Consider the following 27,742-nt stretch of genomic DNA (forward strand, 5'->3'; position numbering starts at 1 on the left):
ACACACCTGTTGTTGACGATTAGTATAGCTGGATGAAGTAATGTGAGTAATGTGGCTTAACAGGGGCTACGCATCGATAGTAGAAACATTGATCGGCAACCCTTTGATTGGTCGGCGAAAATGTCGAAGGAGCGCGCTCGGTATTTTTCGGCAGCAGAGCAAGAACTCTTGATTGAGGGATTTCAGGAGTTTCAGAGTGTAATTAAAATGCAAGGGAACACTGCAAAGGCTGCAAAAGCAAGGAGAGAGGGCTGGCAGAAAGTTGCTGACAAATTAAACTCGTAAGTAATTTAATAATAATAATAATAATGGATTGGATTTATATAGCGCTTTTCAAGGCACCCAAAGCGCTTTACAATGCCACTATTCATTCACTCTCACATTCACACACTGGTGGAAGCAGCTACGGTTGTAGCCACAGCTGCCCTGGGGCAGACTGACAGAAGCCAGGCTGCCATATCGCACCATCGGCCCCTCTGGCCAACACCAGTAGGCGGTAGGGTAAATTTATTATATTACACTATATTATATTATATTATATTACATTATATCATATTATATTGTATTACATTATATCCTCTTTCACATTAGAGCCACAACAGGACCCACTAGAACATGGGAACAAGTAAAAGTGAAATATAAGAATATTCTACAGAATGGTAATATTTATCACTTATATTGCTTGTCGTCTCTTGGAAAGAGACCCTGAAATAATCTGTTTGTTTGTTTATAACAGCAACCAAGAAAAGGGCAGAGCAAACAAAGACAGGTGGTGGTCCTGCACCCCCTCGTCAACAAGTTGGTTAAGTAAATAATACCCTCACGGGAAAACCGATATCTCTCTATGAGCACACTGTCGCGCTGAGCTAAAGGATCCTGTCTATCCCGCAATATACGCTGAGTTCTGAAAACTCTCCTTATCAATCTTGCACCTTCCGCAATGGGTGGCTCGCGTATACGGACAGGACATGGCTGCGACAGACTTCCCAAGTCCACCTTCGCTTTTATAGCCGTGGTCTCTCATCTTGATTACATGAAGTAATTTACAATTACTACTCTGAAATATGAATTACATCTGAAATAATCAAATACATGTAATAGAATGTTAATAGTACATTTCCCTTTTTTTAGGAAATGACCTGTATGTATCTGTGTGAAATCAATAAAAGGATCAAGTGCTGCATTATCTTTAGTTACATTGATAATATTTATTTATGGTAAAACAGTGGTAAAATATCGCTGTTGCTTTCGTATAAATGAAGCGGACATACCTGAGTGGCCGCGATCTAATCTTGTTTACATAAAGTAAACCTGCTCCCGAGCAGGTTTACGCTTACGGATCTGTTGCTATGACAGCAAGTCCCGGATGAGCTTCGGAGAACCGAACGATCCAAGATCACGCGAAATCAAATCCAGCTAACTTACTTAGCGAGGTACGAAGAACGGACCCCAGAAGTCTCTGTGAACAATGTTTACAGACAACATTGTGATCTGTGGTGAGAGTAGGTGGAAGAGAGTCTGTAAGAGGTGGAGGTATGCTCTGGAGAGAAGAGGAATGAAAGTCAGTTGGAACTAGGGCTGCCACAAACGATTATTTTGATAGTCGACTAGTCACCGATTATTTTTGCAATTAGTCGACTAATCAGATCATGCATCCATTGAACATAAAACGTACAGCTTATTGCTCCAGCATGCAGCTGCTCTTATATAACTATCATTAGCTTACAGCTTTAAGTGTTTAAGGTATGTGCTAACTAAAAATAAAGACAAGATGATAGTTTGTTAAACTTTTAATGAAATTTGCAGGTTGTCTCGGTGGAGTTTAATAAACTCAGCCGTCTGCTCCTTGCTATCTAAAATATAACAGGACACTGGAGTAAATTCTCGACCACCTCACACTTCTGTTTAATCAGTTTTCTGTTTGACGTTTATTCAGCTGTGAAAACTGTAACTTTAATCTCAGCCAAACTGATTTACTCAGAAACAAATAAAACACTGAACAAAGCCAAACAATATAACATTTTAAGTCATCTAACTGACTTATATATCATGTTTAACCTGAGTAGCAAAAGACCACGGGGGTCTGAAAACGATGTGCCGGGAGTTCGGTGTTCTCGCCGGCTCTAGTGAGCCTTGATCTCCCAATCAGCTCGTCTCTGAAAACGTCGGAGCACTTTTGGGAATATGTGTTGTCTTGATAAACCTAGCAGTTATTTGAAGTTTACACAGCTACATTCTTGCCTGAAAATATCTTAAAAGTTTATTTTGTGACCTAGAAAGTGTAATATTAAAACTAAGTAGCTGCCGCCATTGTTGGAAACTGGAATTGGATGGGCCGCGCTATGAATTCTGGGATAGGTTGGGCAATGAAGGACACGCCCAACCCATGATTCAAATCTGGGGAAAAGGAGGATGCATTTGTCGGAGTCTTCAAATTTGCCTGTCACGTAATCGGCCTACAAATGCGGCCTCCAGAGGATGCAGCCACTGAATTTCGACAGCTACGATACTGGAAACTGCGTCTTCTTCTTTAGCCTTTAATGGCAGCTGGCATCCTTGTAGATGCACTGCTGCCATCTTCTGTTTCAGTCCGTTATTCCACTCTTGAATCCTACTACTTGTTTCTGCGTCTTTCAGGATCTTACGTAGCTTCAAACGACGCGTCGACTATTAAATTAGTCGTCGACGGTTTTGATAGTCGACATAACCGTGACGGGTCGACTAAACGTGGCAGCCCTAGTTGGAACATGACAGAATACATGTGTGAATGAGAGGGAAATGGGTGTAACAGTAACGATGCAAGGAGCAGAGGTACTTGAAGGTAGATGAATTGAAATACTTGGGATCGACCATCCAAAGCAAGAGACAGTGCACAAGAGAGGTGAAGAAGAGAGTGCAGGCACAATGGAGTGGATTTGGAAGAAGGATGGTAGTAAGAGTGAAAGGGAAGGTTTACAACATGGTAGCATGACCTATTGTGATCTGTGGTTTGGAGACGGTGGCACTGACAAAAAAGAGAGGAAGCCGAGCGGGAAATTGCAGAGTTGAAGATGCTAAAGTTCTTGTTTAGAGGGACCAGGATTAGAGAGGCATGTCTGAGGGGGTTTAGACGTGTACAGAGAAAGGATAGTAGATATATCAGACTAAGGATGATGATTATGGAGCTGCAGATGCTGCATTTTGTGTGCTGTTGGGCAAGAATGTGAGAGTAATGTACAAATATGAAGCAGATCTTCCTGTTGGAAAATGTTCAATAAACGTGCCATTTCAGTTTAAAACCCCTTGTTGCACACAAATAAACTCCTTTTGGTCCATTTGAGTGCCTTTGTGTGTTACCCACCAACACAGCCAGGTGTAGTTGTTGGATGGCCAGACCAGGAGGCCCTTCTGACAATTACAAACAGGTGGTGGATTTTGTTTTTGCTCCACCCAGACCAACAGGATCTAAATCTCCTTTTAAACTACATGTGAAAAACTCATCAAGCGTGAGCTTTTTGACTAAATGTCCCTGCGCTGTTGTCAATTTGCTTGCAGGTCTTCATGGCACCATCTATGGATTTATTGATGAAAAGAAAACCTCAGGTCCCCTGGGTGGATCCTGGCTAAGAAACATGTCACCACCATCAACAGGTAACAATGTTAAATTAATGTTGTAAGTGTTTGGGTTTGGTGTGTGGTTTTTTTTTTTTTTTTTTGTGTGTGTATTTCTTTGGGGGGGTCACTTGAGTAGCATACTCAAACCATACCTTTGTGCTAGTCTTACCCTGAAAGCACCACAACTTCAGCCTGCTGGGATAAGCATGGTCACTTTTAAGCTTTTAACTGATACATATAATAATACATGCACTCAAAACGATGCACACAGTTTGTGATGCACTCACAGAGAAATGGCAGGCAGCGAGTGCCAACATGCATGCTGGTGATTTGATCCTTTGCCTGTCAGACCAGAAGAGGGCAGCGTTGTGCTCACATGGTGAGGCGTATCACCGGGAATAAACGTTTCTGGGGGGTTTTAATGATGGGCTGTGGTCAGATCAGAGTGATAAGTTTCAGTGGATCCGGGTTGTTCTTTCTGTGTGGTTCAAAGGGATGGCTGTCTCTACCCTGTGGTGTTAAAGGCGTTGGCTGTAGTTATTTTTAAGATCTTTGTGCCTCCTGTATTGTTTATCAAAGCATAAAATACACTATAGTGAAAACTTCCAATGTATAGTAGTAATTAGTAGTATTTTTATTCATTTTCATATATGACAAAGGTTTGGGTGGAAAAAATACAATTAAATGACATTGTTTGTCATTCCTTGCCAATAAATGCAGGGCTGTTGATCAGATTGATGAGCTGTAATGAATAACTGTAGTTGTTTCAGCTCAGTTAACAGTTATCTCTGTTAGCTGCATTGGCCTGCAGCTAGTCTGTCTCTAATTTTGTTAACCAAAACGTAAAATACACTGCAGTAAGATAGCTTGTATGTCCCACAGTTGGGAAATTCACTTTATTACAACAGCAAAATTAAAAGGAAAAAAAAATATAGAAGAAGCAATAAAGTAACCCATGACAATAATACTACACAATAGAGAAAATGTACACCATGCAATACCTTTTTCAAATTCATTTTATTTGTTTACAATTTGTTTACAAAGTTTTAAGTGTTTTTTTTTCTTTTTCAAAAGTAGAAATTATTCATTATATATTAAATGCATTTTTAAATAGGGGTATCTTTTTTTATTTGTTGTGCTAAATACAGTTGGCAGTGGTTTTTTTTGTTTTTGTTTTTGTTTTGTTTTTTTAACCGTAGTCCTGTTATTCCAGTAGTCCCACTTTTTATTTATGTTTTTAAAATCGCATTTTTATTTTCTTTCATTTACTATTTTTTAAAGGGGGTATAGAACAACTTTACTTTTGTCATTTAATTTATTTATTTGAAAATTTATTTCGTTTTAGTTTACGATATACATTTCGGCCATTCCCGGTGCTTATTTCAATAATTTATGTGTATGTGTGGAAACGGAGTTAGTTTGCAAGAAATACCCCCTTCCCCCTACCCCCGCAACGCGCAAGCGCTCGGGACCGTGTGGGAATGGTCGGTCCACGAACTGGGGGTTGGACCGCTCCGAGCGAAACAGAGCAAACGAGTTTTAAATGTCCGCCATGTTGTCCATGGCGCACTGAACCAACGGTAGGGAGCGGAGCGTCGGAAAAAAACAGTCCGAGAGAGAGCGACCAAGATCCGGGCCTTCCCCCGGCTCCGTTGGCGACGCCCTAAATACAAGCTACAACCATTCGAACGTTAGAATAGAGACTAACCGCACAGAAACATCCATGAAAGCTCCACTCGGTACCGTTGTGAATATTAGGAGATCGGATAGATTTATATTGCACCTCGAATTGTGAAAAATGAGTAAATTGTCGTTTCGGGCACGGGCGCTGGACGCTTCCAAGCCACTACCCGTCTTCCGTTGTGAGGATTTACCCGACCTACACGAATATGCATCAATTAACCGGGCAGTGCCGCAGATGCCGACGGGGATGGAGAAAGAAGAGGAATCGGTATGCTTTAACCGTTTGAAAATATGAATTTATACGTTTTGTTTCATTTTTACGTGATCACAGGCGTCCCTCTTTTTTCTGCGCAAGCTTTCACAAAATGGCCGCCAATTTTCTCAGGAGAAACACGACGGTTTTGTGCCGCAAACGACTCATATACGGGGCTCGGACGGATTTTTGGGCAAAGCGGGGATGCTTTGTGTCGTTATTGGATAAAATTGTCCGGTTTGACCGGCATATTTGTGCGTGAGGTGATTTTCTGAGTACAAAGGAGTCATGTGACCTGAGCGATTCCGACATTTTGTCTCGTCTGTCAGGACGGGGCCTTGTGTTGGCGTAATTGCAGCGGACCAGGGCAAGGGGGAGCTAGTGATTTCAGATTATGTGGCATCTTTGCTACCAGCAGTCAGAAATGTCAACAAGGCGGCCATGCATTGGAGAAAACACAGCGGTGTTCGTTTTGCATTGACTTGATGTAAATGTTTGCTTGCTGTTTTCCTGCACAGAGCCTTGTGTGTCATGAATGCAGCTGCCGGTGCCACATTTTTATGATGATTTCTCCGTACGGCGAGCCCGGCTCGTTATTAGTATGGACGCTGTGGGTTTGTTATTATGTTGTTGCAATTAAGTTATTGCATGTGCAGCAATCACACAGGTAAATCACTTATTGTCACTCTAACCAAGAAGATACTTCTCTGTAATAGGTTAATGATGTCGATTTTCCAGAGGTGCTGTCACCGGCATCTCTCATTGCAATGTGGTCATATTCTGTTGTGCATAGAAGGAATATTTAAACATCAAAATAAATCAGAAAAGCTCGTTTAAATTACCTAAAAGTGCTTTGGTTCATATGTTATAATTTTCGTGTAAGTAAATGTTGCAAAATAAGATTGGGACTTTGTTGTGCAACTTTTTGTGTTTCCTCTTACTCCACAGTTAAGCCACTGTGGGATGAGCATCTAAATGGTTATGTGCATTGATAGTCAACTATCTATATAAGAACATTGTTACATTTCAAAACTCATGAAAGCTTGCAGATAATTGTTAGAGAAAGTATCTTTCTAGTTTGATCTCCCTGCAAGTAACTTAACAAATTCTGCTTCCTGTTGCATCCCACAGGGCTGTTGTGATTATTTCAAAAATAGGGGGGGTTGTAAAGCACATGCACCCTGTGGGATTTCTTTTTCCTGTTCTTCGCTTTTTATGTAATTTACTATGCAGTAGTCTGACACAGCAGTGCTCTCATCCCGGGAGTATTAAACAATATATCTGCTTCTCTGAGGAGTCTGCTACACAGCTTACCCAGCAGTCTTGCCTGATGTTTAAATATAAGGTTGAGTACACGAGGGGGATATCGCTACAGGGATCTGTGTTGGATACTTTTTTCCCTAAATTATTCAAGCAAAGTGTGTTGCAGCCGGTGTTGTGGAGTCTCGGTGTCAGGGGTTCAGTGTGTCAGATGGCACAGCGGGCTGGCAGACCAGCGCACGTGGCGCTCCAGAGGAGATCAGGGTGGCAGGAAGGAGGAGAGAGGAGGTGGGGGTTGCTGTCACTTCAAAGTCTGTGCTCTGCTCAGCTGGAGTGCTTGGTTATGTAACAGTCATATTATCATAAGAGGTAGGCCAAGGCCTGCTGCGTGCCAGCCGCTCTGTGTTGGGAGCTGTCTGTTATGAATTCTGCGTCAGACTTTAGATGGAAATGTATTTTGAGTTGTTGTTGTTGTAGTTTCTGCTGCTGGTGTGTATTTTTAGCTTTTGTAAGAGCACATATTATTTGTTTTACCTCCACGCTCATTAATTTGCACAGGGATGCTTGGTCCCTTTTTCTCTTTTTCCTCCCTTAGCGATGTGCTTGACCCAGTGAAAGCAAAAACTGCATTTATTTTCTGCAGTCTGAAAGTGTTCAGAGAAAGCATCAGCTTTGCATGTTTCACTCAGGACTATTTAAGCCAGACTATGCAGTGCTGGGTAGTCTGACACTCTGCTAATAGAAAGATTTCTGAAACGAGCAGGGAGACGCTGCATAGTATGTTCAGCATAGCCAGATTTTCTCTGCCTCCACGTGGGCCTCTTGGAGGGTAGCGACAATTTGTTACCCGAAATCACCGTTGGATGCACAAAACTTAATTTTACGCTTGAGTAAATTCAATGCTCAATACAAACAAGTTGTTTAAAAATTCAGTCCTGGTTATTTTTCTTCTGGACAGCACCAAAATTATTCTGCTGTGAGGGTGGAAAAAACCCAACTCTGTTAATTATCCTGACTCAACAAAGCCTAAAAGCCCAGTCGCAGGTGACGGGCATCACAGCAGTAACTGATATCAACTTTCTCTGTTAACCCAGGCTGTTTGCTCCAGGCTCTTTGCACACACTCATAAAAGCGAGTGGTTGATGCATCATTTGCTGCTGCTTCTGCACAGTCGGGCACCGTCAAGTGAACAGGTTGTGGAGGTTATAAAGATCAGTCTATAAGAAAAATGACATTAAAGCAGTGTTGCAGAAAATGATTGATATTGTAAATTTATCAAGCTACAGCTTCCCATTTATTGCACCTTCCACCCCTCTCTTGTACATTAGAGCGTTGAGACTTTGTACATTTAAAACATGAGTGCATCGGGATTGACTCGGTCTCATAGCTCAGTGGAAGTGGTGTGGAAATCACTCTAGGTTGTAGCCAGTGAAATTGTTTCCACAGATTCAATATTCATGGTGATAAATGACCTTGAAATAGACGAAGCATTCATCTTTTTTATTAGCTGCATTTCCAGCAGGAAAACATACCAGGTAGCAGATAGGATCAAGCATTAAAATTTTTTTCCTGTGCTGCTTCCTTCAGTGATGCTGTTCAATGTATGGCTCAACAGTTTAAATTTATACAATTCTGAGCAGAGACTGTACCTCACTAAGAGTATACTGAAAATGAATTGGTATACGTTTAGTGGAATCTGGCACATCAGGAAGGTTTTAAACTGAATTGTCAACTTTCCTTTACTTTGCACCAGCTCGTAACTTCAGCAAAAGTTAAGAGAGCTGAACTCATGGCATTGAGAACTCACAACTTTGCGCTTCCATGTCCATCTTTCTGCTCAGCTTGGGCAACAGGACACCTCGTAACGCTTGTAACCCTGCTTGGCACACGAATAGTCAACACTTTCAACCGTCGTATCTCTGTCCAACAGGCCGGTCTCTGCGTGTTTGTGTATTTCTGGTAGCGTAGATCTACCAAAGAGCTGTCACTGCTGAAATTCCCTCAGCACATGTAGCGTGTTTGTTTTGGAGCCAGACACTTTGTCTCGTGTTTACGTTTGGGTGAAAGTGAGGTCAGTGTCTGCAGCCCTGCTGGGAACCCACAGGCATCTGTTTTTGCCTCTTTTCCAGACACGCTTCTTGTACATACACACAGCCACATGCTCTGGCGGGACACCAGGTTTTTTCTTTTTTGTTGCTTGTGACCTTGCTGGGTGGGAAAGTGGGGCATGTCACCTGTCCAAAGTCTCTGCTGGCTCCACGATGTCAACTAGATAGCTTCCTGCGTCAGCTGTTTCACTTTCCGTTTGACTATTGACAGATTGGTTCTGGATGTGTTTGTGCACCAGGTTCCAGGAAGGGTTTTCAGGCCAGTGAGTTGGCAAGTTTGCAAGATGGGTTACAACTCCTGTGGAATTGCTCACTCTGTGACCCATTAATTAAAGAATGAGTGTGTAAACTATACATGTAAACCAGCATGATCAGTCCATGTACAGTGGCAATGAGTCTGGTTGATGGAAATCTTTGCAGTTTCCTGTTAGTTCTGCCTTTTTCTGTTTGGTTTTCCTCCCTCTTCAGCTGAATTTAAGGGATTTTAACACTAATCACATTGTGAATGAACCAAAACATGGTTTAGATGCTGCTAAAATGTGTAGTGCTGTGCATAACATTGGTGTGACAATTTTCAGAGCATGGCTAACAGTAGCTAGCGGCTTTATTTTAACACTGCACATAACTTGTTTGTCAGCTTCTACAAGCTTTCTTGTCCGTTGGGGACAGTCAACATCTTAAGTCTGTATCTTCCCTGTTTTTCACTGTTTGTCAACCTAACCCGACCTCTGTACCTCGGGTAACACGAGCCAGGAGGTACCAGTCATTTACATCAACTAGCCCACATTCACAAACCCCCCTCGCATCTCTACTTTTCTTTATTAATGTACTTCCAAAGCAGAGCTATATGTTTACTAAGTGTAACTAAGTTAGAAAATGGTCTGTCATCATTAGATTTAAACTAACTAGCTAATTCTCTTCTAACTAAACCTTGTAACCTCTCTTTACAGATTCCTGAAAACCAAACTTCATAATAACGTCTGGGCACAGCCACACTGATCATTTTATTTGAGTAGAAAGAATTTGGATGATCTGTTGTTTTCGGTGGGGACTCATTGTAGAGCATTTGGATCTGCGAATGGCTAATGACGTCAATGGTAATCCCCGGAAGGTGACTATGCACATTTTAGACTGGGCTGGGGGTTGGTAAATTATCACAGCCTTATTAACTTATGAGGCTGCATTCAAGTTGCAAAGACTTGGATCGTCTTATAAAGCAGGCTGAATTGGAGTGAATCAAAGGTCTGGACCGAGGCAAATTCTCTCCCCATTTCTTTTAATGTGTGAAGCGGGATGGAAAGTTGCTCAGTTAATTGCTTGTTACTTTACAAACTGCCCCACAGAGTTTGAATTGACCAACTGTGGAGAAAAACCTAGGCTCGTAGCTGCTATTACTTTCCCACCTCTTTTACTCTTGGTGTTGAATATCGTTCTCTCCCACACACGCTGCATAAAACTGCTTTTGTACTGTGGCTAAGCATCCCTCAACAGCCTCTTACCAGACTGTCCCTTGCGGCTGTCCATCATGTTAAGTGGCATTTACAGTGTCTGGGACAGTAGCTGTCAGAGGCGAGACTGGAGAAGGTGGAGGAGGCCGCGGCTGGCTCAGCAGACTTGACAGTGATCGATGTGGTCATTTTAGAGGGCTATTTCTGGACTCCTCTGTGTATTTGAGGAAACGAGTGCAAGTGTGTGCGTACGAGGGCATCGGCCAATGCTCTGTATTCTGACTGTTCATCTCAATCTGACTTTATTTATTGTCAGGCAAATGACCACAGCCAGGAAAGTAAACAACCACGTTGCTTGATTAGGTTTGGCAGGCGATGTGTTTTTGCTCAAGGCTGTTTAGTCGATAAAGTTTTTCCTCATAGCAGAGGGACCCGGAAGCAGACTTGGAATAAGATGGGAACATATAAGTGTAGAAGTGCGTGGTGGCATATGTTGCATGTTTAAAAGGTGTTTGTATGGTTTCATTCATGCAGGTTGGTGCAGATCAGATGAATGACTGGCCTGTAAGACTGATACAAAGGAAATGCACAAATTAATTAGTGATTAAACTAAATTTAAAAAGCTGGAACAGAGAAATAAGAAAACATTCAAATAAACCCAGAACCATTAGAACATGGAAAGTAAAGTAAGGCAGGTATGTCACAAAATAGAATAAGTCAAGCAGTTGAGTTCTAATTGGTCAGTATAATTAGAATAATGCAGTGCTAGATGATAAAACTGAAAAACCTAAAGGTACAGTGTGTAAAACCTGACTACTAGATTTTGGTAGATTACAGTACCCCAAATTCTATTTTCTTATCCTGCCTAGTTTTAGCTGCAGCGGCTGCTCTAGGACAAACTCTGGCTGCTGTTCATCTGCACTGAGTTTACCTCAACTATACCTCAACCTCGGTATTCTTTGTTTCCACATCTATTTACTCTTGAGGAGGCTGTAAAACTTTGTGAAAGAAGTCATGAGTTAAAGAGCCAATGAACAACAATACTGGGGTGAGATGAGGATATCCTGGTCTTTTCTGCTTGCCAGTGCTGCTGTTAGTGACATTTTTGAAGTGGTTCTAACACTGTTGGACATGGAGCACTTAACTCTTAAATGATTTGAGAATGTTAATTAAACGGTTTCTCAGAGTGTGGTTTTTAGGATACACAAGGCTAATACTAGCTGGTGTGATGTTAGCTTATAACTATCTTGCAACAATATGAGGAATAAACATCAAGTTGTGGACTTTTTTATTTTTTTATTAGAACCAGTTTAAGAGATGTGGCTTGAGGTGAGAACGAAAAGGTGGAAATAAAGTAGGGCTGCCACAAACGATTATTTTGATAGTCGACTAGTCACCGATTATTTTTGCGATTAGTCGACTAATCAGATCATCATCCACTGGACGTAAAACTAGCTTATTGCACCAGCAGCATCTGCTCTTATATAACTATCATTAGCTTACAGCTTTAAGCTTTTAAGGTGCTAACTAAAAATAAAGACAAGATGATAGTTTATTCAATTTTAATGAAATTTGCAGATTGTTTCGGTAAAGTTTAATAAACTCCTTGCTATCTAAAATATAACAGGACACCGGGGTATATTCTCCAGCATCTCACACTTCTGATAATCAGCTGTCTGCTTGACGTTTATTCAGCTGTGTAAAAACTATAACTTTAATCTCAGCCAAACCGATTTACCCAGGAACAAATAAAATACTAAAAAAAAAAAAAAAATAGCCAAACAACAACATTTTTAATTTATCTAAGTGACTCATATATATTTAACCTGAGTCGTGAAAGACGTCGGTGGGTTTGAAAACAATTTGCCGGGAGTCCGGTGTTCTCACGGCGCTAGTGACCCAGCCCCCGGCTAGCTACCGAGCTAGTGGGTAACACACGTCTCCGAAAACGTCAGAGCGCTTTTGAAAATATGTGGTGTCCTGATAAACTGAGCCGATATTTGAGGTTTACACAGCTACATTCTCGCCTGAAAATATGTTAAACGTTTATTTTGTGACCCAGAAAGAATAATAAGAGTAATATTAAAACTAACTAGCTACTGCCATTGTTGGAAACTAAGCTGGGCCGCGCTATGAATTCTGGGACACAGCTACTTCTTCTTTGGGGTTTAACGGCAGCTGGAATCCTTGTACATGCAGTGCTGCCATCTTCTGTTTCAGTCCGTTATTACACTCTTAAATCCTGCTATTATTCCTGCGTCTTTTGCGATCTTACAAAGCTTCAAACGACACGTCGACTATTAAATCAGTCGTCGACGATTTTGATAGTCGACGTAATCGTGACTAGTCGACAAATCGTGGCAGCCCTAAAATAAAGTAGAAGAAAGATCTAACAAAGACATGATGAAAATGTTATTTGGGCATATATAGTTTGAAAGAGCTCTTTGTGATCTTTAAATTAAAGATAACTTATAAGGCAAACGGTTTGTAGTGGCTCTCCAGTCAAATGCATAACAAGATTAGCCACGAAAAGCTTGCTAGCAGACAATATTACACACTGTTAGTGTACATTAGAGGTTATTTAATAGAAATGTTACAGTTTTGATCATTTTTAAAAACTAAAATGGAATGAAACTTAATATTGAAATGCACAAAGTAAATAAGTAATGTCTTTCAAGTATACTCCAGTCAGGTTGGGTTATGTTTGCAGGGCACCATGGAGAGGCTATTAGGAAAGAGGGGGGGGGGGAGAGAATCTGCATTCTCAGAACAGATCGCAGCACCACATGGCAACGATAAATGTAAAAGACAACCGCTCGCCTCGGGTGTACTAAACAGACTGTGCATGATATTGTCAGGCCCAAAAAGTGCAAATGGTGGTGATGAACACTGCTCTGGGACACCATAAAGTAGATTTAGGACTGTAGACCGAAAGTTTTGCGGATGACAGCACAAACTTATAAATTGAAGGTCAGACTTTGTCAAATTTGCTTTCCTAACAGTTTTTATATTGTTTTTCTTGTGACTTGCTGTTTACAGGTAACAGGTATGAGTAATCATTCATTATAATTATATTTATTTGGAATACAAATTTGTTTGTTTAATTGGTAAAAACAGATGTTGATTAAAACCTGTGAAAAAGCAGGCACTGTGGATACTCCCTTGAAAATTCACCAAAATTATGTTTTTCATGAAATAAAATCACCTTAATCTCTGTTTATTTCCTTTTATTTCCACTGGTAGTTTCTGACTGGATAGTTCTGAAAAGCATCTCTAAAGTAATTAGTTTTGTTATGATGGTTAGTCCACATTTTGCAGTTTTGTCTCGTAGATGATCCTCATCTGATTGCATTTGTTATATATAATAAATGACTGCAGACCATATGAGATTGTATACATTGTCCTCAATGTGGTAGAGCAGCAATGTTTCAAGGTCTCTGTAAGAGTGAATAACAGTAAAATCTCTGGTGTGTTGAAATGGCAGCTTGGTGTTGTAAAGAGAAAATTGATCTTTTTTTGCTTGTTTTGCCTCTTTCAGAAGACCAAGTTCAGAAGTTACATTTCTCATGTTAATGTTTCGATCACTTAACTACTGCACATGTTGCAGGGTCTCTACTTCTGTGTGCCAAGCTTGGTGGTGCATCACACTGATCCTTTTTAACACTGGGAAATGTGTTATGTCAGCTAAGCTGGAAAAATGGGATTTGTTATGCTTTTGAATGGTGGATGCTCATATATTATATTATATTATTAAATATATTAAGCTAATCTTTCAAGTAATGCACTCAGCATATGTGCAGTATTTTCTACTCTCATCTGCTTCAGTCTATCAGACAAGTTGTGAGGCACTAATATGACCTGGTACATGTTTGGGAAATGGAAGCATGTAAAATGCAAACACATCCGGTGACTAAAGAAGCAGCAGTGGCTCCACCGTTATCTGCACAGCTGATGTTTTTTGAGGGGGGGCACTAGGTGTCCAATTGGCTGAGTCTGAATGTAGCCGTTCAGTACTTCCTCCTCATAATTTGTTTATGGATTATCTGGGTTTTTCCTGCAGAGAGGAAGTTTTGCCTTTTTCCCCCAAGAGGCTTGAACCAGAGCTAAAGGACAGTTGTCAGCATTGGAGTTTGAGTTAGTCAAGCATGAGCATCTTTCTTCTCAAATGATCAGAACCAAAAACAAGGTGTTAAAATGCAGAAAAACAGATAAAATAAAAACCTTTTTAAGCCGGGTTCATTTACTCAAATAAATTTAACTATTATGTAAATGACCAGAATTACAAATACCAAAGCATCATTTAAAGTAGCCCAGCCCTTCATTGTCTTCATGAACATTTTTTTGTGCAGTCACGTAAAAACAAATGCACTTGTGGTAGCATGTTATCACAGATTCGGTGCATTTATTCCTTCCCAAAGCCCATCTAAGCTAGGATAAATGTGATTATACAACGGTAACGGACTTATTAGGGATTTTTTTTTTTTGCAACAGACAAAGTTCAGTTGCTTTGAATAACGGACCAGTTACTGACTCATTCACTTACTTTATCAACCTTCTCTGGCTATTAATACTCCCCCCCCCCCCCCCCCCCCCCCCCCCCCCAAACTACTCTTGTATGTCTGACAGCCGTGGGGAAAATGATAAACACACCCTCTCTCCGGAGAGCTGTTGTACGAGGCCAGCAGCACGTTGCCTTGTTGACAAAATGCCTGCCAGTGGCTTGGTGCCCGGCTCTGGGCCAAAGGCTCTGCAGCTCCGACTCTTCAGACAAACAGCCCGCCAACAAACCAGTTAGTCAGTCCTGCAGCCTATCTGCCTGCCTTCCTGCTTTCCGCCTTATTCCCTCAGCAAGCTTGCAATCTTGGCAGCAGTAGGCTTCCATCTCTTATTTACCTGCCATGAGGCAAAAAATGTTGTTAGCCTCCATTTCTGCTCTCAAGATAATGATTGGATCGTTTAGCTAAAACTTGTACTTCTAGAGCCAAATTGTTATTTCTTGTTTTTATTAGGATCCAAATGTGTCCTAATATGTGTTTTATATGTTTGAATTTTTGTTTTTGGTTAAATTTAGTTTGAATTAGTTTCCAGTGTGAGTTTCATTGTTTATTTTCATTTTAATTTGTGCAGAGCGTATTTCTCTAAGTCCATATTACAATAAAGGCTTGTAGTAGCAGTCAAGTTTGAAAAAACAAAAGCACCAAAACAAATCCTTTGTGAGGAGTTGTCTTCAGTTCTTTTCACATAATGTTTGGCTAGTGATTTAAAGACACACAGGTAATAATAATCATTTAAACTTATTTGGTGACCTGTTTTTTCCTGATGCATTTCACTTCACTACTAACTGTTGCCAATGTTTTTAAACTGGCTTGCATTTTGAATGTATGTAAAACATATTCATCACTGAATAAGCTGTACTCATTCAGTGGAGCTGACATCAAACTAAAAATAAACAGGAAATGTCTTTAGTCTTTGATCAACTTTTCCAACAAAGTAAGCATGAGCAGGCACTGATGGTTATGTTGATACTGAGCTGTGTACAAGACTGACAGTTAGCTGTGTTCAAGAAGTGTTTGTTTTGTCATTTTTGGAGCTTGTGCATGTCTGGTTTCCTCCTGGAACTCAGTTTGCAGGGTTACAAGTTCTTTACAGTCACCCCAGCTTTCAGCTTTTCTAGATATCGCCTGATAGAAGTGCGTTTTAGAATTAAACCAGTTCATTTGGATGTTGGTCGAACTTTAACCTGTCAGTTCCCAAGTACAAAGACTGTGCCAGTAGCTGGGGTTGGCTTACTCTCGTGCATAACCTGCTAGCCCAAACCATACCACACTGAGAATTTCCAGTAATGCCTGCATGCAAGAGAATATTACTGCAGTTGTCCAAATTCATGTGTATTTTTAATGTGGTCTTGGGGTGTCTTAATTACAGAAAAAAATTGCAATTATTTTGGTCTGGATACTTTTATTTAAGCAGATTTCCTTGGCTTTACTTTCCCCTCCATTTGAATCATAAGGGTGAATTCAAATTAACAGAATCTCCAAGTCTGGAAAGTTTGTTTTGGACTTGGGTCAAAAGTAAAGGACGTGTTTAAAGGGAAAACAAGACAATTATTGCAAGTGTTATGGCACAGTGATAGTTTTGATTATCTTGTTTTTGCTATTCCCATGAAGACTAAATGTAATTTCAATTAAAATTTGATTGCACAGCTCTGTGTGTAAAGGATATCACATTTTATTTTAAGTAATACACGCACTGGTCGCAAGTTTGTTGTTCAATATTTTTCGTGCTTAGCTTTGAATGATGTATACAAATAAGTATTTAAGAGTATTTATGGAGGGATCTAGGGCTGGGCGATATATCGAGTTTTTTAAAAATATCGATATATTTTCATACGAGATATAAGATGTGACAATATCGTTTATATCGATATAGCCTATGTTACGTTATAATTATACTTGTGGAGCCGCAGGTTTGCCTCTCTTTCGTCCACTTTTGTCTCTACGCAATGTTACTCAGCCTCGCCTCTCCTTCACTGAACACAACTCCGCCTCCCCCATAGCTTCACCTGCAGGCAATGACAAGATGAAAGCGGAAAATCTCCGTTAGCGAGTTAGCGCGGATGGCCCCGTGCGTGGGGCTGGATGGCGTCAACGTGTTAGCGAGCTAACCGCGCTAACGACATGCAGCCCGGAGGGGCTGCACGGCCTAAAATCCTTTCATTTTCTCAAAACTCGACAGTGCGCCTTATGTATGAATTCTGGTTGTGCTTACTGACCGCGAACCGATTTTATGTGGTACACAGCGCTCAGCAATCTGTCAAAAAATGTTTTAATATGACTTTGCTAAGCTACGGAGCTGCACGGCTTGATGTCGGAGGATTACGGCTACCGGGGAGGAGCCTCGCGGAGTGATACGTACTGTGTGTGTATAAGGACCACAAATGGCACCTGTTTAGAGACGTGGTGCAGCTGTGAAATCTGTCTCTTTGTTATTACGCTCAGCGTCTATTAGTTTACATTTTGACTGCACAATTGTGAGCTTTTTGTTATGCACAAAAACAACATTGTTTTCTTTTATTTATGGACCATGATTATTTAATAAATGCTGATAATTTATTTTTGAGTAATTTCTTCATGTACATCTACGCTGTATGTAAATAAAAGTGCCCGTGTGACATCTGGGACACAGTGTGACTAAGAACTCTCTTTTTGTTCTTAACTTATGGCTTAAAAAAAAAAATCGAGATATATATCTTATATCGCCATCCAGCTAAAAAATATCGAGATATGAATTTTGGGTCATATCGCCCAGCCCTAGAGGGATCTGTTGGTTAAAATATGCTTGAATGAGATGATCGACTGAAGTTGTTTCCCTTGTATTTGACAATCCCTGGACAAGCAAGGTCAGGTTATAATTATGCATATGAGAGTATTATGTGACCATACTATCGCTTGACCCATACCAATGTTGATATTTTTAAAATGTAAATAGTCTAATTTCTATGAACAACTTCTGCATCTAAATTCTGTAGGCATTAGATGAGATGTTTAGTTCTTTCCATTTGAGTCTGGTACTGGCCATCACATTAGGAGTTTGCAAACAGAAGCAGAAATTCTTGCCTGAATATCTGCTGGCTATATCAGAATTTTTAAAGTTAGGTTAAGTATCACAGAAGCTGAAGTCTGATTAGACGCAATCCACTGGGTATGGATTTCTATTCTATAGTTAATTTAATACTGTGTGTTTGCCTAGCAAGGTACAAGCAAATTAACTCGTTGCCAAATCTGGCACAAAGCATTCTTTCTGCTGACGTCATGAGTTTTGTTTTTGTTTTTTAAATTAACCTAATATTTTATTTTATCATCGTCAAAGCATTCTAAGAATGAAATTTTACAGTTAAAACAAAAACAAAACTTTAAAATGTCCTTAAACCTAACTCGACATGTCTGTCCTTCAGCTCGGCGATCATATCGGTTGATAGTTGTTTTTGACAATGTTTACAAAGCATCAGCATTGATATTCTGTCTCTTGCGTTCATATCAGCCTGCTGATTTCAAGAAAAGTACTTTGCTATGTTTTGTTTTGAAGAGGACATCATCCTCACCTCGTCTCCGTGTTTCTTTTAGGAACACCATCTCCAGCGGGCCATCTCGGCACAGCAGGTCTATGGCGAGAAGCGGGACAACATGGTCATCCCAGTACCGGAGGCGGAGAGCAACATCACCTATTACGATTCCCTCTACCCTGGAGACTTCAAGATGCCAAAGCAGCTAATTCACATACAGCGTAAGTGGGCTTCTCTAATGGAAAGTTTGTGATGCAGAAAGCAGAGAAAATGAGTGTGATGTAGCAGATTAGGGGCCCCAGTTGTTTTCATTAGCCTATAATGGCGTTCCCTTCATTTATTTCAAATGTGTTAAATGACACGTGGGGGCTTGCTGAGCAAAGATTATACGCTGCAATGAGTTGAACACTTCACATCAGTGTTACTTGCTTTTCTAATTTGAAAATTGTCACTCATGTTATTAGATTTACTTTCCCCTCAGCTCTGTAGCCCTAGAGTTTTTCCAAGAAGCAAGGGGGGAAAGGTGACCTGAACTGACATTTAAATATATCCTGTATTGAAAGCAAGCCACTTAATAAAGTAGAAAGTTGGCTGCTACTTAGAGTGTAAAATCCCAGCCAGTTTAGGTGATTGAGATCTTTTATCATTTTTATTGGCATTAAGCTTTGTTAACTTGAAGTTGTCATGTTTTTCTATATAACTCGAGATTGCCTGTTCCAGTAGTGAAATTGGAGGAAATTATGTTGCTACATGGCTTCGTTTAGTAACCATGGCTGCGTCACAAGTGGTTTGCTGTGATTGTTTCTCAAAAGAAAAGCAATTTGCTGTACCTGAAACATACAATGTTATCAAATGACATGTTTTGTCTAGTTAGAGAAAACCTTGAAATTAGTCTGAGGCTTGGATGGGTTGAAACAAGTAGAAAACCCAGTTTGCATCAGTCTTAGTCTTGAAAGTTTAGTGTTTATACAAAAGTATCTAAAATTCTACAAAAGCAGGCCTGCCATTTTCCATGCATATAAAAACCTTTTATATATTTAAGTCAGTGGTGTGAAAAGATGCTGAATGTTAAAAATGTTCAAATTAATGGCCCTGGCTGGTGAAAGTGAATTTGCCTTTTTACTCTTCAATAACCATCTAGCCCATCTATTGTGCTTAATTGGCATCTCAAGATGAAAGTGAATTGGTGTAATTAAATCTGAAGTGAGGGTTTCATTTTAAAGCTGAAACTGCAAATACTTTGATCTACACATTTTGTTCTGCAGGTATAAGTTCAGTTAGCATAGATGTTTTAATTTGATTTTGGCGGATGCGCCTGCATAAATGCTGCTGGCTGTGAGGTCTCAGGCAAAATAAATGTGGTTATTTGAACGTCTGAGATGAGACTCCTTGGCTTTAAACAAACTACAAGAATGCAAAAAATTCGCTTCAGATTCTGTTGTTAATGAACTCAAAATGACTTTTTTTGTATTCATTTTCTTTGTGAAGCTGTGGTGCATTTGTGGCCCTCCTGAGAGCCCAGAATTAGATCAGTAAGATCAAGCTAGGGTGTCAACTAGGGCTGCCACGATTTGTCGACTAGTCACGATTACGTCGACTATCAAAATCGTCGACGACTGATTTAATAGTCGACGCGTCGTTTGAAACTTTGTACGATCACAAAAGACGCAGGAATAAGTGGCAGGATTTAAGAGTGTAATAACGGACTGAAACAGAAGATGGCAGCATTGCATGTACAAGGATGTCAGCTACCGTTAAACCCCGAAGAAGAAGAAGAAGCAGCTGTGTCCCAGAATTCATAGCGCGGCCCAGCGCAGTTTCCAACAATGGCGGCAGCTAGTTAGTTTTAATATTACTCTTATTATTCTTTCTGGGTCACAAAATAAACGTTTAACATATTTTCAGGCGAGAATGTAGCTGTGTAAACCTCAAATATCTGCTCAGTTTATCAGGACACCACATATTTTCAAAAGCGCTCCGACGTTTTCAGAGACGTCTGTTACCCACTAGCTCGTTAGCGAGCCGGGGGCTAGGCTCACTAACGCCGTGAGAACACCGGACTCCCCGCAAATCGTTTTCAAACCCACCGCTGTCTTTCGCTACTCAGGTTAAATATATATGAGTCACTTAGATAACTTAAAATGTTATTGTTTGGCTTTTTTTTTTTTAGTATTTTATTTGTTCCTGAGTAAATCGGTTTGGCTGAGATTAAAGTTATAGTTTTTACACAGCTGAATAAACGTCAAGCAGACAGCTGATCATCAGAAGTGTGAGATGCTCCAGAATTTACTCCAGTGTCCTGTTATATTTTAGATAGCAAGGAGTTTATTAAACTTCACCGAAACAATCTGCAAATTTCATTAAAATTTAATAAACTATCATCTTGTCTTTATTTTTAGTTAGCACAGACCTTAAACACTTAAAGCTGTAAGCTAATGATAGTTATATAAGAGCAGATGCTGCTGGTGCAATAAGCTGTAGTTTTATGTCTAATGGATGATGATCTGATTAGTCGACTAATCGCAAAAATAATCGGTGACTAGTCGACTATCAAAATAATCGCTTGTGGCAGCCCTAGTGTCAACCATGTGGCTTAGCCTGCTAAAGGATTCAGTCCAGACCACTTCAAGGCTTACCAGTAACATCAATAATCGTTTTTCCAGTAACATCCCTGGTAAGATGATGTTTGAATTGCTACATACTTACCTGGGAAGTTACTTTTCGTGTGTGTGTCTGTCTGGTGACTCAAACAGGCTAACAATAAACAGACTTCCATGTTTCAATGCAGCTAGCCAAACAAGGAAGAACCACTTTCTGCTGTTCTGTAATGGCACAAGATTGTGCTTAACATGTTTAAAAACCTTTAAGCATTTCTTAAAAGCTTTACAGACAATGTTAAATCAGTGTCTGTTTTTAGGAGCAGGGATCCATGGTGTAACTTAGACTTTATACATGCAGTGTTTCATGTCCACTTTAAGTGGTACACGGGTATCTTTCTGCTTTGGCTCTCAATTGGTCAGGGCGTTGCTTCGATGCAGGTTTTCGAAGCAGTTTTATGGCTGCCTCGGATTAAAAATGGTTTACTGTCATAAACGCACATTTTGGACAAAAGCAATGTTTATGGTTACTTAAGGTCATTGGTTGATGCCTGCATCCTGTACATCAGGGCGGTTCAGATGCCACATGGCTTTAGGGTTGCATCCTCGTAGTGCTTTCTGAATGGAAACTGCTTCGGTGATACTGATGTTTAAATGGCATATAACAGATTGGCCTAAAAATTTGAGGTGGGAAAAGGGAGCAGTAGGCGTAACGCACTGTGTCAACACTCTACAACAAACACCCAGATAATCTTTACTGTTCATTGGTTCCACTCGGTCTCCAGACAGCCCTTCCTTCCAGTTGTCTGAAATGGCAAATCTGGTGTAATTAAGCCTGATAATCATCCAGTGCATCCCCAGCCTTCATGTCCAACAGCTGCTGAACACTCATTTATTCTCGTTAACGCTTTAATTTTGGATTATATATTTTATGCAGCAGGTGTTTTGTTGCTGCTTGGGCCATAATAATAATTGGTTATATTCCCCTGTACAAAACTCTTTTTTTTTTTCAGCATTAGAATAAACAGTAAGAATTGTTTGGAATCCAAACAGATGCTGAACCAAATGAGTGGAATGAGTCCATGTTACCTGCATCTTGTCTGTATTTTTTAGTGAGACCAAAGCAAGCTTGTGTGAACTTGTCCAGAAACAATCTAAATGCTTTGTATCGTTCCTTGTAGTTAAATAAAAATAAACGTATTTATTTATTTGTTGCCTCCCTCATGCAGCTTTCAGCTTGGACACAGAGCAGCCGGATTACGACCTGGACTCAGATGATGAGGCCTTTGTCAACAAGCTGAAAAAGAAGATGGAGATCAGCTACCTGCAGTTTGAGGAAATGATTGACCGGCTGGAGAAAGGCAGTGGACAGCAGGTTAGAAGTGTAAAAAATGTTTTGCAGACAAATTCATCAGGTTTGTTCCAAAGTGAGATTCACCGATTAAAGAATTTTTTAAGACTGCATTAGTTACTAACACTGACTTGAAGCCACTGATGGCAGGCAGTGTCAGATTTGTCACCCTCACTGCTCTCTAACGTGATTGTATTTATCTCCTTTGTTGCCCTCGCAGGCTGTGAGTCTTCCTGAGGCCAAACTGCTGCTGAAAGAGGATGATGAGCTCATTAAAGAGGTCTTTGACTACTGGAGCCGCAAGAGGAAAAACAGCAAAGCCAACTCCCTCATCCCCACCGTCAAGCAGGAGAAACGGGACGGCTCAAGCACCAGTGACCCTTACGTGGCCTTCCGACGACGCACTGAGAAGATGCAAACTAGGAAGGTTGGTGCTCTCAATTACTGTTGCTAATTTTTAGTTCTGCATTTCTGCAGTCCTATACAATCAGTGTTGCTTTTGGGGATTGTTTTTATTTCTTATCCCTGTTTATTGTAAATTTCGCTTCACATCTTAGAACCGTAAAAACGACGAGGCCTCGTACGAGAAGATGCTGAAGCTTCGCAGAGATCTCAGCCGAGCCGTCACAATCCTGGAAATGATCAAGAGGAGGGAGAAGAGCAAGCGAGAGCTACTGCACCTCACACTGGAGATTTTTGAGAAGAGGTAAGCCAGTCTCGAAGTTGCACCCACAGGACGTTGCTACATAAGTTAAAGCACCTTGATAGCAGATTCTTATTCACTTGTTACTACTTTTTTTTTTTTTTTTTTGTGGACTTGTGCCAAATTAAACGACTTTGAAATGCCTCACCTTTAGATTTATGGAGTTATCCTCTCCTTTTCATCCAGAAATGTCATGTCAGACTTTGGTGGTGAGGTTATGGCAGAAGTTCTGGCTGAAAGGGCACTGGTGAGACCACAAATCATCCCCCTGGTCCCACTCACCAACCAGTACCGACACCAGGACCATATGGACCTCAAGGACTACAAGTCCAAGGTGAGCCCGTAGGAAAAAATTTGTCTTACAAAAAAGACAAAGGGGGAAAAAAAACATCTGATGAATTAGTTAAAGTTGCTTATATCCAGAATTGAAGGGTCAGTGGCATTGTTGCAAGTCGTGTTTTTAAACCACTGACCTGCTTAAAATGCAACCAAGAAGGAAAATGAAAATGGTGGTATGAAAAGTTAATATAATGAGTCTTTTAAGAGGAACACTGCGCAAGATAAAAGGCTGCCCTTGGGCTGCGGTCTCTAAAGGTGTACTTTAAAGTGCCTCTGCAGTGTCATTAAGTTTGGCCGCTCTCCCTCTTGTAGCCTGAGAAGACAGAAGTTCCCCGGCAGAAAAGGAAGTATGAGAAGAAGCCGAAGGTGCTGCCACCATCATCAGGCACACCCCACCATACAGGTCCGGTTGTCTTCAACGCCAAGGACCTAAACCAGTACGACTTCCCCAGCTCGGATGATGAGCCCTTTTCCCAGGTACCTGCACGCTTAAGCAAATGCGTTCATTCATGTAAAGCCAAGCATGTTACGCAGATCAAGCTTGGGACTTTTTCCTCAGAGGAATTCTTTACACAACATTTTTTTTCCCTGTAGTTTGACTTTTTGCGTGGTGCCACTGGGTTATTTCCAGTTTGCATGGTTTTGAAATAGTATTATTATTATTTATTTATTTATTTTTACAAAGTGGCAGCAGCTGTTATGCTGCGATAAGGTTCATTAGCTACAAAGCCAAAAGAACAGGTAAGGTTTTTACACAGCAGGAAGAATTGGGGGGGTGGGCACCTGTCTGTATTAAGCTTTTATTTTCTTTTTTTTCTTTTTTTTCTTTTTCTTCCTCTACCTGAAAACTGATCAGATACCAGAAAATATGTTTTTCTGGCTGCATATTGTTTGGTGCTTAATAGAAAAAATCGATAGGGAGTTGTGTAGGTACAGAACCCAAAGGATGCTAAAGAGGGCTATGATTTAAATCAAAGATTTATATACTTGAAAATTATTTTTAGGATCTAAACTCAAACTGAAAGATTTGAATCACTGCCAGGCAATTGCTTCACTGTAGAACCTGCAGGGTCACTGGGGGCTGGAGCCTATTGCTGCTGTCATAGGCACAGCCAGACTCATTTTATAATCATTGAAAGGGGAGGAAAAAATATCAGGGTAAACCTGCATAAAAGCTGTTTCAGTACTCAGTTCAGCTTGAGTGAATCTGGGCTTTAATTTAAAAAACAGAAGTCCTTAGGGAATAAAACTCGAAAGGATTCTCATTGGCTGCCTGCAGTTCCCTCTGTTTCCAGATCAGTGTCTCTCACCTGGTCCATTTTGGGTAGTGTGTGACAGTTTGCAGCCAGTTTTGTCTTTTTGCTTGCCCTTTGGCTACTGTGTAGGCCTCCTGGGGGAGTGGAGGTGTGCTGCCGCCTCGCAGACATGCTGTGACAGAGAAAGTCAAACTCCAAGTCGGGTCCTTGCTTTGTACTAGATGACCTCGTTCTCCTCCACCTTTATTTTTTCCATTTGTTTTTCATTTTAAAGTTTGAGGAAGTACTCTGTGAAAAGATGTTACATTTTGCCCCAATCTATTGAGTTTGGGGCAAAATGAGACTACAGAAATAATCCTCCACTCTCAGAAAATTGATTTATTCACTGTTTAAAAAAAACTGTTTTGTTTTTTTGTTTTGTTTTGGGGGTTTTTTGAATAGTGTAAAAAGACATCATCTGTCTTCTGTTGCTTAATTATGAAGTACAACACATACTGGAAACTGTTCCCTCTTGTCTGTGCAGCCACTTGGCTGTGCACTACGGCCTCTTCTTGTCTCCACTACCGCTGCTAAACTCTGCCCTTTGTCTTCAACAATCTTCTCAAAATTGCCAAACCATGTTTTATTTAAAAAAAAAAAAAAAATTAACAAAGGCTTCTGGCTTCAGTACTATAACTTCTGCTCTTCAGCTGACCTTACGCTGACCTCTGACATCTCTCATCCACAGCTGCACTCAGGCTCATCAGAAGCAGAGGAGGAGAACGACCCAGATGGTGCCTATGCCTTTCGCAGGAAGGCAGGCTGCCAGTACTATGCTGTAAGGAACATTACCTTTTGTTCCTTAGAATACCTTAGTTGTCTGTAAGGAATAATGAAAATTAGTATTACATGTTTAAGGAAACCCTTACTATGTTGTAAACATAACTTGAACAATGCTATCCAGTACTGAAGTCAATACATTGGGGCATGTAGTTCACTGATGAGATTGCAGATTGATTCTAAACTGCACAGGTCAGATGTATTGAACCCAGAGACCTGCAAGAATGAGTGGAAAAGGTGAACTTAAGTGTCCTGTCTGTCTTCGTAGGCTCGTCAAGATCGGGTGGGTAGCTGGCCGTGGTGTGGACAATGGGAGGGTGGTTTGGCAGAAGCTCGCTTTCGCTACAGTCTCACCACAGTCACCATGCCACGACGATGCCTGGGCATGGCTCGACGGCGCGTGGGACGAGGCGGCAGGTGAGTTCACTTACTGCAAAGTGCTGGCATTTGAATCCAGCTTTACATTCTGTGCTCGTCTGTCTCATCTGTGTAGATATCTACAAAGCAAAATCAGCTAAACTTATCACTTTTAGTTGTTAAACCCTTTTCTCCCTCTTTTTCTCTCAGGGTGTTGCTGGACAGAGCATACACAGACTTTGACAACATTTTCCATGGACTGGATCCAGACATGCTTGACCTGCCTGTTCCTCAATCTCCTCCTCCTCCTCCTTCTCCTACTCCTGCAACTACTTCACGCGCACCGGCCACCGACAAGTTTGCCAGTACCTCAGAAACAAATACCTCGGAAAGAAGTTCCTCCTTCAGTTCCTCTCTTTCCCCATCCTCCCCCACTTCCACGGACCTCAGTCAGATACTGTTGAATATAAAGTCGTGCCGATGGAGGCACTTTAGACCACGGACACTACCACTACATGAGCTGGACAATGCCCACCCTCTATTCAGGAGGCTGAGCCGAAGCCTGAAGCGCCCACTCTCGGCCTCCACCACCGGAGGGCAACCCTTTGGCTCCCAACGTCCAGGGAGGGTTGTCCCTGCACCCACACCCGTTGCTGGTAGGTGGCTTATCTGACTGTAGACAGACACTGTTGTGTTCTCTTTGGGCTGTGTTGGTTTCATAACTTATACCCATGGAGACGGTAAGATGCCAGCTAGTTAGTGTTAGATATTGTTAGCTATATAGTGGTTTGTTTGTAATTGGCAGTTTTTCATCAGGCAGTATAAAGATGGCTCTCGGTCTGGAAAGTAAAGCAAAGGTGACATGTCCTTTTAATCCCTCTGTGGTTTCAAGAATTCCACTTGTTTAAAACTCTCAGCTGCTCGAGCTCAGGATGCAATTTTTCTCCCATATTTTTATTTATTGTGGCGGGTTTTGCTGTCAGGGCTGGGCTAGGTATATGTCAGGGCGAAAAGGAAGCAAAGCCAGACTTAATAAGGTCTGCACAAACTAAATGGTAGTCCTCAGTAGTTTTGGCATGTCAGTGCTTGAACTAGCTCTCATCCTATTGCATTTTCAGGATAGCATGGTCCTCAAGTTGAGAGCGGAACAAAGACTGTCTTCCAATTTGCAATCCAAAGCAATGGAGTTGGGAGTAGGCCAGCAGGAAGGTTCTCGTTACTAATGACTAAACATTTAAAGTAAGAGCACTTTCAGTGGTATGACAGTCATGGATGCCGTTCGCTTGGAGAGTTTGAAAAAGTAATGGTGACAAAGTGAGTCGCCAGCTGGCTTGTTCAGGACACATGTCCAAGTGTGGTTGATTTTTAATCGAATGTTTGCAGCTTTTAATTTCCTAGATTTTCATCAGAATTCCTTGTTTTGTGGCTGTGCTAAAATAGCAAGAATTTCTATATATTTTATTTTTTTGTTTATTTAGAACAGCTGTTGCTCTGGGGGTAACACTGTATGAATACAATCTACCTTTCATTCCTTAAGGTGTCAGTTAAAGCAGGATTTCATAAATGAATTCATGACATGCATGGATTTGACGAAGAGACGAAATGCCACAGGTCCCCGGTGGTTTTACTGTGAGGGCAGTCAGGCGGCGGGTGTCTTAATATTGCTGCAACTTGTTTTGATGTGCATGAAAAAACAAGCTGCTTATTGATTTTTCCAGAAAAGGTTCAGTGAGAATCTGAAAGACTGATATAATTAACATGGATCTTTCAAGAAACTCTACTAATATGTATTGTGTATGAGCAAATGTGACAGCTGCACTTGTTGTTTAAGTAGTTGATTTTTGATTAAATTACACGGTGTTGGAGTTCAAGAAATAAAAATGACACGTGCTCCAGATGGAGGTAATGCCAC

The 27,742-nt window shown here is 40.8% G+C and overlaps 1 protein-coding gene across 3 annotated transcripts in view; it reads left to right on the forward strand.

The window, feature by feature from the left end:
* The window catches only part of LOC113010023 (enhancer of polycomb homolog 1-like), a 36,636-nt gene that overhangs the window by 4,228 nt on the left and 4,666 nt on the right, over positions 1–27,742 (forward strand). For 2 of the 3 annotated variants that reach the window (XM_026148793.2, XM_026148794.2), the window contains exons 1-10: positions 5,115–5,545; positions 18,470–18,629; positions 22,235–22,380; positions 22,577–22,783; positions 22,914–23,062; positions 23,246–23,393; positions 23,711–23,875; positions 25,382–25,471; positions 25,742–25,890; positions 26,041–26,486. In XM_026148793.2, the coding sequence (XP_026004578.1) occupies positions 5,393–5,545; positions 18,470–18,629; positions 22,235–22,380; positions 22,577–22,783; positions 22,914–23,062; positions 23,246–23,393; positions 23,711–23,875; positions 25,382–25,471; positions 25,742–25,890; positions 26,041–26,486 (1,813 nt within the window). In that variant the 5' untranslated portion in view covers positions 5,115–5,392. Of the gene's footprint in view, positions 1–3,534; positions 3,631–5,114; positions 5,546–18,469; positions 18,630–22,234; positions 22,381–22,576; positions 22,784–22,913; positions 23,063–23,245; positions 23,394–23,710; positions 23,876–25,381; positions 25,472–25,741; positions 25,891–26,040; positions 26,487–27,742 lie in introns of those variants that run through there. The other variant, XM_026148795.2, reaches the window with a different exon arrangement.

The sequence above is a fragment of the Astatotilapia calliptera genome, chromosome 18 (genome assembly GCF_964374335.1).
Source record: "Astatotilapia calliptera chromosome 18, fAstCal68.1, whole genome shotgun sequence".
Lineage (NCBI taxonomy): Eukaryota > Metazoa > Chordata > Actinopteri > Cichliformes > Cichlidae > Astatotilapia > Astatotilapia calliptera.